Source organism: Numenius arquata, chromosome 5, assembly GCF_964106895.1.
Source record: "Numenius arquata chromosome 5, bNumArq3.hap1.1, whole genome shotgun sequence".
NCBI classification, from domain to species: Eukaryota; Metazoa; Chordata; class Aves; order Charadriiformes; family Scolopacidae; genus Numenius; species Numenius arquata.
Window position 1 is genome coordinate 46,708,498 of NC_133580.1, and position 13,412 is coordinate 46,721,909.

At 52.0% G+C, this 13,412-nt stretch overlaps 1 protein-coding gene across 1 annotated transcript in view; it reads right to left on the reverse strand.

Annotated features, from left to right (window-relative positions):
* Positions 1–3,036: 3,036 nt before the first annotated feature.
* The window catches only part of RAB11FIP5 (RAB11 family interacting protein 5), a 40,495-nt gene continuing 30,119 nt past the window's right edge, over positions 3,037–13,412 (reverse strand). Inside the window, exons 4-5 of the mRNA XM_074147930.1 lie at positions 4,398–4,587; positions 3,037–3,315 (exon numbers count right to left, since the gene is read on the reverse strand). Of these exons, the coding sequence (XP_074004031.1) occupies positions 3,106–3,315; positions 4,398–4,587 (400 nt within the window). The 3' untranslated portion in view covers positions 3,037–3,105. The remainder of the gene's footprint in view (positions 3,316–4,397; positions 4,588–13,412) is intronic.

Here is a 13,412-nt window from a genome sequence, read left to right on the forward strand (position 1 = left end):
GATGCCAAGGTACCCGTGCTGTGCCTGCGCCTCGGCCTTTGGAGATGCTCTGCTATCACAAAGTCAAAGCAAGAACTTTTGAGCTCTGCTTGCTCCAGCCTCCTCTGAGACAGCACGGGCTTCTGCAATGGAAGGCAGTTCGGGGACTGTGTTGCTCCGCTGCAACGGAGGCAGGTCATGGGAGGAAGCACGTATTGCTGAAAAGGCCGTACACCCGATACAGCCTGCTGTAGCTCTGAGATTAACTTGAGTATATAAAGTGCAAAACATTCAAGCTTTGGAGGAAAAAAGGCAGAGCTGACTAAGGCAGAGGGGGGGATTAGGGAGACGGTGAAACGCGATGGAAGAGGAGGGGGAGAAGGCAGGGAGGAGGGGCAGCAAGATCCTTATAAACATTGGCACTTGTGTGTGGGGAGCACCTACAATGCCGATCACTGACGGGGAGAAATCCCAGGAAGCAGCTGTTTTTCAGGGAGCGGAGAGCCAGCGTGGGCCCCTGGCTCTGGTGTGAGATTTTGGCTCTACGCTCCCCCTTACTAATGTCCCCCTGACGTAAGCCCTCACCGCTCAGCATCCCTGCCTGTCGGTGGGGCTGCCCCTTCTCCCAGCCCCCCCGTCCCATGCCACGCCGATCTTCTGATGCTGGGCTGCTTTCCAGCTGCCCACAGCTCCTCTCTGCTCACTTTCAGGTAAAGGAAGAGCTTCTCCACGAGAGACAGGCACCCAGAACGGGAATCTAGTTCTCAGGCCATGGGATCTTTTGATAAGATAGGCAGAGAGAGGTTTCTGGTGCTTTCTAAAATGGTAGAAACACCTTCCCTCAGACCCTCACATCTTACACCAGAAACAAAGTCCCCATACCTGAGACACACATAGGGAGGAGGAACATAAAGACACAGGTAGAGAAGTGCAAAACCCCAGATTACTTCCTACTAGGGGCAAGGGCAGGTAGGAATGAAAGGCTCGTAGCTGCCCTCTTCCCAGGTAACGAATCCTTCTCCTCATACGATATACAGGCTAGATGTGCCCACACGCTGTCAATGACAGCAACACCAAATCTCCTTTTCTCCTGATAGCTCTTACCCCAACAGCCTGCTTCTCCAACCTCAGACTTAGAGCATAACCCAATACTGCCCTTATCCAGTATTTTGTCTTGGAACATTTGGCCTGCTCTTCCCCTGGTGTCATCTCTTAATATCTCTACCTCTCACGTCACACGAGCTGCCTGTGCAGAAGTCCTGCCAAAGACCAAAAGCAACCTGCACACAGGGATGGGAAGGCTCTGCTGTCTGCATTTAAAAATAAACTCACCTCGTTCAGATTAGCAGGCAAACAGAAGAGAAAGCTGCCCGAGACAGGCTGAGTTGAACTGAGAATTGGATTTCAGAGCCTTTTTTGGTAGGAAACTGCTATTGTCCTATTGCAAAAGGCACAATTTTTCAAGGTCATGGTATACATTGAAGCAAGTAAGAAAGAGGAGGAAAGGAGGAGGAAAGAGTATGAAGGTTGTAAAAGAATCCAGTAACTTCGGGAGATCTACAAGACAGCAAAGATGCCTGACATGTCAGACAGCTTAAGTCCCACACTAACTGACCCTCTGCCTGCATGGGACCAATCTCTGGCCAAAATCCTGGCAGAATGAGAGAGGGAGCAACATCCTTTCCGTACCCTTCCACGGCATCTCCAAATCAAAAGCTGCGCTGTACTCTGGTGCGGCCAGGAGCATCGCTCACCAGCCTCAGGCTAACATCATCTACGGTTGTTAAACCGTGTAAATCAGAGGCCTTTAGACGGTCACTCAACAGCAGCAAGAAGCATTCAGCTCCCAAGAGAGCTGGCCTACAACGCCTAAGGGTGAGCACAAGCCGCCGGAGACCTGACACTGGCGTGTAGATACAATACAATTGGAGTGGTGTCTGGTACTAATACTGGCTTGAAGGGGGTCTGCGACGATTACTAAATTGCTAGCCTTGACAGGGAGTGTTTGACAGACGCCTGACCTAGCAGGATGCCATGCATAGAGGTGGCCGGGCGGTCAGACATCCTTCTCTGCACACAATCTTCGGTCCTGATAGCAGTTTCCTGTTGCACGGAGAAAGGCGATGCAAAGTCAATGGTGAGGGGCAGCCAGTGGAAAGCAATTCCTGTGGATGCAGGAAAGGGGGAGTGTAATACTGAGTAGAAAATGCAGCTGTAGTTTATACAGACAGGAGTCGCCCCCAGAGCACACTGGTGCCAGCCACCCAGACTGATGATGGGCTGGGGGTGTGCGAGAAGATCTCCTGCAGTACTGACAACGCGCAAACCACCACTGGCCCTTCTCCCATGTTGCAAGTTCAGTTTTGAGTTGGGTAATTGAGGCAGCATCATGACTCTATGTGCACACAGCGAAGGAATCGACACTGCTCAGTCAGGCAGTGACATCGGCTTGAGTCTTTTATGGCCTCCGACTCCGGCACTGTCACTTTGTGTAGCGTCTCCCATACAGTCAGGTACTGGCACAACTTGGAGCTGCCTCTTCAGATGGAGACTCTTTGTTTGGGGGTACAACACATGAGGCAGGAAGGGAAAGTTGCCCCTTCCCCTAGCTGCCCTGCTGAGCAGGCTCAGCAGACAGTAACATGCTGGTAGACCTTTACTGAGTTTAAGCATACCCGATGTCATCGACCAATTTAACACTGTCTATCAGCCAGGGTACACCACTTCAGAGAAGAGAGATGTGGAAGAGTGTGAGCAGAAGAGCAGCAGTAGCAGGATGAAGACATGGACAAGGTGGCTGGTTTTCAGCTCTTAAAGCATTGGCAGGATGAGTGCCTGAGAAGAGGCCACTTGGTCACAACAACAGGAACCTAAGGAGGCATCTGCCTCATGTAGAGGGCTCTGCTCCTCCCCACAGGGTGGATAACAGCCCACCACCCTATAGCTCTCTGGAGCCAGAGCTGGGATAAACTTGGACTGGGGAGGAGCAGATAACCTTTCCTGCTAAACTCTGCTAACAGAAGCCACAGGAGCCCTCTCGTAAGAGGAGGGGGGAGTGCAGGGGTGTTTGCAGCCTGTTTATTGGAGAAGTGCTCTAGGCAAGTGATGCTGGTCTCTGGGGAGAGGTTACTTGGTCTTGCTTTCCTCCAGCGGGACCTGGAGGAGTGTGGGAGACTGTTCCATGATGCGCACCAGCAGCTGGTCAATGTAGTTCTCCAGTTCATGGATGTGCTCCTCCTTCTTGCTCAGCTCCTTCTCTCTCTGCAGCAGGAGCTGGATGAGTTCATCATGGGTCAAGTGATAATACTTGGCTGACTGGTCCAGTATGGCAGGATCCTGTGGTAGAAACCAAAAGGAACATTCAGTGAGTCAAATGAAAACCGCTGCTCCCTTTAGCATTTGTAAGGTGCAGCAACATCTAAAGCAATAAGTATTTTCTATGCCTGTCTTCTTGCCAAATCTGACCTGATAAGCCTGAGACATTGTGCAGCCATCACGTCGTGTCTTTACAAATTTCTGGAGACAGAAAAACTGCCCAGACTCCAGGCCAATGCAGCCTCCCTCGTATGGCTAGAGGTGACCGCTGAGGACTTCCACCAGCTGAGTGAATTGTTTAACAAGGTTTCCCCAAAGACTGTGTCAAAGCTCCTTCCCCCAACAGTTAGAATTTAAGGGCATGGGCATAAGAAAGCCCATTAGCCTGGCACTAGCTATTCCCCCTCTCTGGGGCTTCCCCCTTCCCCAGTCCTCCAGCAGCAGGCCTGGATGGATGATGGCAGAAGATGACATTCAAGGGCTGAAAGACCCATCAGGAGCTCCCAGAGAACAAGAGCCCTGGGGAAGTCCACTCAAGTGAACCCCAGAAGCAGCATTTTACATGTCGAGTTGGAGAAGCAAACAGAGCAGCAGCAGACAATGGGAAGGAGAAGGCAAGCCTGTGAGACTGTGCCCTCAGACATATCACACAGGTATTTTGCTTGCCTCAACATGCCAGCATTTAAAATACAGCCAGGCAAGCAGCATTTGAGCAAGGCTCCAGGAAGCACCTTCCCTCTGCCTCTGACAGGAGAGAAAACCCTTCAGGCCTTCAATCAGGCAGCTACCACATCCTCCACGTCTTTCGTGTCTAGCTGATAACCAGGCATGCACTCACACACTGTACAATAAAAACCCCAAACCAAAGCAAGCAATGGTAGAAAAACAATGGGGTGAGAAGGTCCAGAGACCAGGTCATGGAGGAAGGGCCAGAAGCTGGGCAACCAGGATCAAGGATGCCAGCGTTAATACACTTGGTTCTGCTCACACTGTGGCAGGACCACATTCTACCTCCTCAAACACCAGTTTTCTGCACCTCTGTCACCAACTATAGAACATCTCAAGCAGGTGAGAATGCAGCTCCCTCAGTGGTAGGTTCCTACCTTTAACTTCTTTGAGTCTGTTTTCTCCGGGTGAGAGGATGGGGCCACAGGCTGGACGCTGCTTGTGGTGACCGTCTTCAGCTTCTCTAGGCCATTGCTCAGAGCAGTCGTGAGGCTGGACCTGTGCTGCTGCTTCTTCTCACTGGAGACCTCTTGCACTGCAGCGCTGATGGGCTTCACTGGGTGAGGACTAAGGAGAACAAGGAGGTTGGACAGTTAACACCCTCTCAAGCCGGGGAATGATGCTGCTGCCTCTCCCTGTGGTTTTTAAGGGGATGGGACAGACATCAAATTTAGTCAGCTCCACACAGCTAAATCCTCACCTGCTCCAAGAAGAGAGAGGAGAGCCAGCACCCTGCAGAGAAGGCAGCCCACAGCACCCTCCAGCACTGTTTCCACTCAGAGATGAGATAAAGAGCCCCTGGAAAGGCGTTCGGCCGAGACACAGAACAGATTCCCGTGCCCACACCTATGCTGCTCGGTCCACACAGCGGGGCTGTGGGTCAAAAGGCCTGGCTGCCAGGTGTTTGAACAGCTGGGGGAAATTTAACCCAGGTTCAATGTAATCGAGGACTGCTACATCCACTGCCCAGAGGATCCCAGATTAGTGTCTGGGGTTACCACTGATGCTTCAGGGATGCTCCTGACCCACTGTGCATCAGCTCCTGCACTGTCCCACCCCAAGGGCTGAGTTACACCCCCCTGGAAGACACCCCAGAATTTGTGCTCCTCCACTAGCCAAAAGGGAGGGCGATGAGACTGTATCTGAATACACCTTCTCTGTCAAATAAGGAGGAATTGCTTTTTCATTTATTTTTGCCTCACTCTTCACCCAAAAGACTGTTTCTGGGCTTAAAAAGAGTGAGTTTGCTTTTCAGTGTGATGGAAAGAGAAGTGACCTGATGCTTCCTGCAAGAAACAGGCAGACCTGTGCACCATACTCAGGGTGAAAAGATCATAAAATCTAGCCAGGAGCTCTGCAAAGCCTCTGCACTCATCAGATGCAGCAGCCACCCTGCGAAGGGTGATAATCCCAATTGCTTTTTCTCCAAACAATGCAGGGGGACATCTTGCACACAGGAGCTCTCAAGCAAGGCAGCCAAGCACAGTCTCTCTTTACAAATGGTGACCTCAGGGTGTTGGTAGGTCAGGTTGTGGCAGGAGGAATAACACCCACAGTCACCGTGTGAGCCATTACCTGGGCTGGGACAGACCCATCTCAAGTCCAGTTTGTGCTGTAACCCCTCAGCTGTCCTTTCTTTCCATTTCGAAAGCAGAGCAGGAGACTTTCAACCCTGCTCCAGATCAGGTGGATGGCCCAAGTCCTCAGGGCTGGTGTTTTCGTGCCTTGTCATTGGTGACAGGATCAGGATGTACCAAGTAATCTCTCCATTATGCTGACAGGGCACATCTAGAAGTCCTCTTCAACCACAACGATGCCTCCTGTCATCCATTTGCTAGGAGAGGACTGCAATGGTAGCCACTGACCAGCTCCAACAAGCCAAAGGATCAACACCCCTTGCCAGAGCTGTCCAAGCACGTGGACAAGGGTTCTCCAACAGCTTGAAAGGATGCAGAGGGATCCCACAAATCTGAGTGGGAGTCCACTGACAGTGCCAGGGGTTGGAGAAGTTGCCATTCTGCATGTCTAGCCTCAAGCACTCTCCACCCTGGATTAAACCCTTCACCAGCAGAGCTGCAAACACTATGATGCCACATTAAAGCGGTGCAGCAGTTGTCCGTTTGTTATGACATAAAATGGGGTGAGGGTGAATCGGACCAGAGGCTGTGCACAAATCCCAAAAAATTGCTCATTCCCAAGACCTTTAAAAAACAGAAGTAATGACTTTGCTTGCTTGAACCACTGCTAGCCTCCTTCCTAGCCCAAAACGAGTGGCGTTCACTGCAGCATCTGGGGAAGACAGCTCTAGTACCACTGTAGGACTTCTACCATTCCTCAAAACACAGTGGCTGGGAAGGAGAGTGGCAGGGGAGCCACCAAGACTGCTCATCACTGCCAGATCTGAAGATAAGCAGCCCCAAATGCCACTGTCACCTCACGCATCTCCACAGCGTTCTCACAGCCAGCAGAGACCAGAGTATGTACCAGAGTACGGCTGCAGAATCAGGAGACTGACACCCCTAAGCAAGAGCTCTGCAGGGCTCTCAGGGCCATCATGAACACTCAAACCATTTTAATCCGCTGAAGGGGACCTCTTTTGGACCAAACTTACCATGGGCACTCTACAGAATGAAAACCAGCAACAGCTTTGGGATGCCAATGGGATAGCTTGGGTGCATTTTGAAAGCAGAGGGACATTTCCCATTGCAAGCCTGGTTGCAGGTGGCTTTCAGCCCCATTGCTTGTGGGAAAACATCGATTTCTGCAGAGCTGGAAAAGGTATTTAAAAAAAAATAATATCCCATTCTTTTCCCACTGAGAAGGGAGTGTGTGCAGGGCTCCTGCTGAGCAAAGCAGGGGCTCTGCCCCCTGAGCTTGTCACTCTGAGAGCTTCGAAAGCAGGAGGCATTTCTCCACCTGCATCCCGCCCCAGGATGGTCAGCACTGGGTACTTCCAGGCGAGCAGAGGTTGCTTCACGCCTCATAGCCACGTCTGAAGTCCTCATGGATCTGCTGAGAAGTTGGACCTGTTTCCATTGATGAATGTGAACTTGAGAGTAGAATTAGTTGCTCACACTGACAGCTTGCCTAATCCACTACTGCATCTCCAAGTGGACATAAGCCTACCATGAAGCTTAGCATGTTCAAGATTAAGCATCTCAGGATGACAACAGCACAGCCCTGGTCCCTCTCTCAGCAAGCTTTGCTGTGTCACAGCACAGCTTTCACCGATGCTCAGGAGGTCATTGCTGAGCACAGTGAAAAACTAGGGAGACTCCTCTACAGCAACTCAGAAATTATGTCTTTATCAACCCATTAAAATGCTTCTCACAGAGAACAAGACAAGTCCAAGGAAATCAGTCTCTTGTGGGCAAGTCTGCAGCAGCACACAGCACCTGAGGGCTTGACCTCAGTGGAGGAAGGGTCTGCAGGAAGGAAGGGAATGACCGAACTCAGGATCAGCAACTTTTCTCCCAACTCTATCTGCCGATGTGGCAAGCCACTCTCCAAGCTTCAAGGGCTCCACAAGGAATACATTCAGATCACCAAGACTGGCATGTGATTTAACCTGAAACATCATTTTCAAAAGAGGACAATTCTGCTGCAGTCGTGACATTGGGAAGGCACAAAGCAGTGCGTGCCAATACCATCTTGGCACCTGTGACATCCCCAGTCTTGTCACCTACAAGTGCCATGCTGCAATAGTCACATTTCTGAGCTCCTGATCCATGGGTAAGGAGTTGCAGAACTGCTGGGCTCCTCCAAGGCAGTAGAATCCCCAAAGAACTGTCATAGGGCTGTCCTTAAGGTCCCACCTGTACCAGGGGATGTGACCAGAGATATTTTCCCAGCAGTGAAGGCACCATCCCAGCCTTCCCCAAAGAAGGGAAAGGGAAGCCTCCATACACTTGAGTGTTGCAACTGATGCTCTGAGCAGCCACCTTAACCCAGCAGCACCGGTTTTATGGCGAGAGCCCTCCCTTGCTGCAGGAGAGCAGGGAAGGATCTGCAAATGCAATCCCAACACGTGCTCTTCCGGACTCTGAATTCCTCAGCTGCATCTTCATATCTGGCAAAAAAGCAGCTGTTCCAGCAGGGCACAACCTCCTAGCTCACTGTGACCAGGTGGTGGCCCAGCCACACTAGGCAGGAGGTGTTGGTGTCACTCAGATATACAAGTCTACCGCCTGACTTGCCATGTTGAACAAGACGACCAGCAGAGACTGGCCATCTTCCCAGGTGGCCAGAGACTGACTCTGGCCACCTGGGAAGAGGACATGTGTCCTCACACCCAGTTTCCACCCCTCCCAAGGAGGGCACATAACCCCAGCACACCAGACTCTCAATAATCCACACCAGGTACCAGCTCCTCCTTTTTCTGATGGGAGAGAAAGACACTGTTGTCCCAGCTAAGCTTTAATGCCTGATCTAAGTTTGAAGTCTTTCCTTTTTCCTGCCACCTTTTTTCTACCATATTTTTTCTTTGTCTATGTGCCACTGATCATCCTAATAGGATAAGATTCCAGGAAAGGCAAGCATCACCATGGGGACCCAGAAAAGGGCCCTGCCAGCTTTTGTCTCTCCCCCCATGACAATTCATCACATCTCCCCAATCTTATAAAGTAGTGCAGAACCTCAGAGCTCTCCATAGTGACCTCAGTAACTCCTCAAAGGTTCTTCAATCACAGTAGCAAGTATCCAAAACTTATGCCTTTTACAGGTAGAGAAACCAGAGCAGAGGTGTTCAAGGCCTTCTCAGACATGTATCATGACAGAAGCCAGTACTGACATGACGACCAGCTCTTATGTCCAAGCCCACCTTCCTCCCACAAGCCAGTCAGGCCTTGGATGGATGCACAGTCGAGCCTGAAGATGACTGTGTACTATTGACATAGAGGGTCCTGGGACTATAATTATCTCATTGCCTAATTTTACCCTCTGGGATTGCAGGACACTTCTCTTTCCATGAAACATAACAAACATCAACAAAATTCAGGACTTTTCTGTATACACTCTATCTGCAAATTTTGAACAAGGCTATCTGCTGGAGGATGAATGATCCAATTAAGAATGATTTGAGGATCTGGCCTCAATAAAGGAAAACAAATATCAGTGATCAGACCTATCTCTTGCTGATCTTTGCTCTGGAGGTCTTTTTGCATGTCAAACCCATGCACGAGTCAAGGACGGATCCCCATGCAGAAGGGCTCGAGATCAGCTAAGTTCTGCTGTCCCTCTCCTCCTGCCCTCTCTCTCCCCAGGGCCATGACCAATATTATTCTTGGGCCAGGTGGGATTTTATCATTCCAGTGCCTCCATGAAGCTCCATTTGCCTCTGTTGCAGAAGTGAGACTGATCAAATAAATCACTGCCAGAAGACCCATGTCCCCATATAAACCTTAAGAGCTTGATCCTTGATACTCAGGGCAGACAGAGCCCATGACAATCTTCTCCTGCCTGGGCAGACCAGGGGAAGGTGTACCAGGAAAATTAGATGAAATGAAGGACATAGAGCAAGACTCCATGACCTAAACTCAGCACCTTTCTCCGCTTCATGGCATTTCTACAAGCCCACGACTGAGCTGGGAGGAGGAACAGCCCCCTCTTTCCTCCAGTACACCGCCACAGTACCCCCTTTCCCATTCCCGTTACACTTAAGGCTTAAGGCAAGTCCCACTTGCTTCAAAACCAATAGGCATCTCGGCAGGAGGGAGGGGAGAACAGCAGTTTGTCGCTGCCCCAGTGAAACTACTTTTTTTTTTGTTTTTTTGGCTATGGAGAGAAGAAGGTTTTTAGTACCTGATGGTCATTTAAAAAGGAAAGAAACCAAAGCTGAATTAATGAAAAGGGAAGGGCAGTAGCTGCGCACATGCCATGAAGGAACTCATGAGAGCATTAATGGCTGGAAGCTCTCCTGGCAGACATGGAAAAGGCACCTATTTTGCAAGCACAGGGAAGATGATGGAGCCAAAATTAGCATTGAGTGAAATGCGGATGCAGTTCTACTGTGGGTGAATTTTCAGTTGGGGCAGGTCTTGGATGCGTTAAACTGTTTGTCCTAGTTTAGGGCAAACACAGGACACCAGTGGCCATTCCCCACCATGAACTGAGAGCCAAGGCTTCAGGCTCTCAGCTGTTCAGGATGGACTGTGTGGGACCACAGGAAGGTGAGGGAAGAGGACCTGCAGTAACACGTGGAGTGGCCTCTTTGGAGTCAGCGCAACCGTGAGCTGCTGACACTGAGCTGGGGTCCACTTATGGGCCCCCCGATGAGAGCAGAAGGGAGACAGGGTTCACCTCTACCAAGTAACACACCCTTCGCCTTCCCCGGAGTGCTCACCTGGTCGTCTGCTGGAAAAAGGGCTTCTCAGCTGGCTGTGTCTCCCTGGGCAAAACCACGAGCGCTGAAGCTTGTGTGTCACCGGGCTGCGGCAAAGGGCAGGGCTGGGCGGCTGCATGGCTGGTCGCGGCAGGGACCCCGCTGCTCGCGGGGCACGCAACAGGGGAAGGGAAATCAAACTGTTTAGGGTTAGTTGCAGCCACAAGGAAAGGGGTGGAGAAGGCCAAGGGCTGGCTGTCATGCAGGAAAGGAGGCTTGCCTAGCGGGTCCCCGGGAAGGTTAGTGGGCAGGAAGCCTTGCCCAAGGGCTTCCTCATGGAGGCTGGTGAAGCTGAAGCCTCCCTGACCAAGCCTCTTGGGCAGCACAGCTTGAACAGGGAGGGGGTCTGGTGGCTTTTCCACAAAGGGATTGCTTGGGGAATTTGGGCTGAGCGCCAGAGCAAAAGGATTTCTTGGGGCTGATGAATCCTGCTCGTGCCTCTCCTCAGCCCTATCTGGCTTCCAGAAATCGGCCTTCTTGAAGTCTATCCTGTCTGCTGAGCTTTGGCGCCACGGCCCCTTGGGCTCGCTGGCAAGGGGTCTGCCCTGCTCTGCCTCCTGGGGAGGGCCAGCCACTGCCACGGGGGTGCAAGGCTCAGGCTGACCTCCCACTTGTCCAGAGGGGTTGGCCCCTGGCCCGTGCTGCCCCTCACCATCACCCCACACCGGCTCTGGCTGGGGTGGACTGTCCCCACGCGCTAACCTTCGGGGTCGTGCAGTTGGGCCGAGACCCGTGGAGTGACCAGCTGCCTCCTGCTCTTCCAGAGCTGTCCAGAAGATTTCCGACTGGCCCAGGTCTAGCTTGGAAGGTGGGTTTAGTCCCGACACACTTAGCTCCTCAGGGAACGGCTCCTGTTCTGAGGCCATCTCCCAGTTGGCACTGTCTGCAGCCCCCATCAGAGAGGATAAAGCTGGCTGGCTCCAGCTCTCCTTATCACCCGACTGGCCTAATCCATCTAAGGAGAACTTCGATGTGCAAGTCTCAAACTGCTCAGCTGTATCCGTCTCATTCATCTCTGACCAGTCTTCCCCCAAAGAGGTGTCTTTTTTGGCCAGCTCGCTAGCTCTTGCATCCAAATTAGCTGCTGAGACCGCAGTTGCAGATTTGGCGTCATCAGAGACTGGGAACTTGCTCCCAGCTTCAGGTACATCCATTCCCGGTGTGGGCGGGCTGGGAGATGCTGGGACAGAGGGCTCGCTGCTCAGATGGCTCCTCGGCAGCTCCACGTCTGCCTTCAGGCCCTCTGCATCTTCCCATCGCTCCTCACTGCCTCGCTGCCTTGGCTGCAGGTCACAAGCATCGTCCTCCTCGCCATCCCCTCCACCACCCACAGCTGCAAACCACCTTGGAGGTTTGGGGGGTGGCACAGTTGAGCCCGCTGACATCTCCTCCCTTCCTGGGGTACCTGTCTGCGTAGAGAGGATGACATGCCTCTCGCGAATGTCAGAGCTGAGTTTTACATGGCTTTCGCTGGCCTCGAGCCGCATGCTAGCCTGGAGTCGGTAGACTGAAGTCCGTATGTCAAACGCTTCCTCCTCACTACCAGCACCCTGGGGCTCTATCCTTGGCTCGGGGGCCATGGGGAACCGTCGTGGTGCCACATCTGTGAGCACCCGCGGGGGCACAGCCGCCACGTTGCTGCCTGGCAGGGTTTCAGAGGCGAGCTCAGGGCTGAAGGTGCTTCTGGGCAACACGCAAGCGGCAGCACAAGATCCACTCTTTGCTTCAAAGGCGCCTTCGCTGAGGAAGGCTGGCCGTGGGCTGAACGTGCTCTGCTGACCCATGTGCTCCTGTTCAGCCATGCTTTGGGTGCTCTCTGACAGGTCAGGAGCGGTTTCAGTGGCTATGGTCATCCATCCGTTTGTCCCTGCACTAGAGGGTTCCTCCTCATTGCTGTTCCCTTCCTCCCTAGTGCTATTTTCAGCAGTAAGTGATGTTGAAGCCTCTTTTTCCCCTGGATTTCCTGATGCAAATGCAGCTGTCCAAACCGTAGGTGTGCTGCTTTTCCTCCTCCTTCCCATCGACCCCGCAGACACAGGGCTCAGCACATCCTCTATCACGGTCGCTTCTTGCGTTGTGCTCACCAAGTTTGCCCCCACATCTAAACCAGAAAAATTTGTCCAAGACCGCAGAGTTGTGGGCATTTCGCTGCTGATTTGTGAATCAGCCTTTTCAAATACCTTTATCCCCTTCTCGTGAGCTGGCTCAGCCAATCTCTCTGTTGGGCTGGCTACATCGGGATCATCGATGAAAGCCATGCCCTCTGCTGCCACTGAAGCAAAGAAGTTTTCCTTCTTCAGTTCTGGTTTGAGCCTGCTGGTTGCAAAGGCATCGAAGGTATCATCCCATTCCGAGAGGGAAGGAGGGTTGTCGGGTTTCTCATCTGGAGGAGGAAGGTCTCCTTGTGATGGGGGAGTAGTTTCTGGAACGGGGACACAAACGCTTTTTTCTGGAGACTCCCTCTCCGGGTCTTTATGTCTTAGGGAGGTAGAGGGACTGCAATCCTTTGAGGAATAAAAGCTCCCAGCGACCTCTGTTGAAGCATGCGGCCCAGACGGGAAACTAGAGAAAAAGTGAGTAGGTGAAGGAGAATTTAGTACCTGGTCAGCGAGGAGGTCCTCAAAGAAGGGATTGCTCTGCAGGGAGTTGAGGAATGGGTTGGTAGGGGACAAGCATCCAGACTGACTGTCTCCAATAGCGGGAGAGAGGTTAGCACTTGGCATGCTAGCGAGATGGGCTACAGCAGCAGGAGGAAACTGGGCAGGGAAGCAGGGAGGAAAATGAGAAGGAGCATCTGAGCTGGTTTCTACCTGAGGAGACACTTCCAGGCTGTGGAGGGAAGACAAAACAGTCCTCCTGGTTAATGCTGTGACAGTGCTGTAAGCATACACCACACACACTACAAACGCTTCAGTTCAAAGCAATGCAATGATCAAATACATACTCGTCTCTCTTGTTAGGCAGAGCAATGATTATGGAGTCAAGGCGTGGAAAGGGCATGCACGACAAAAAG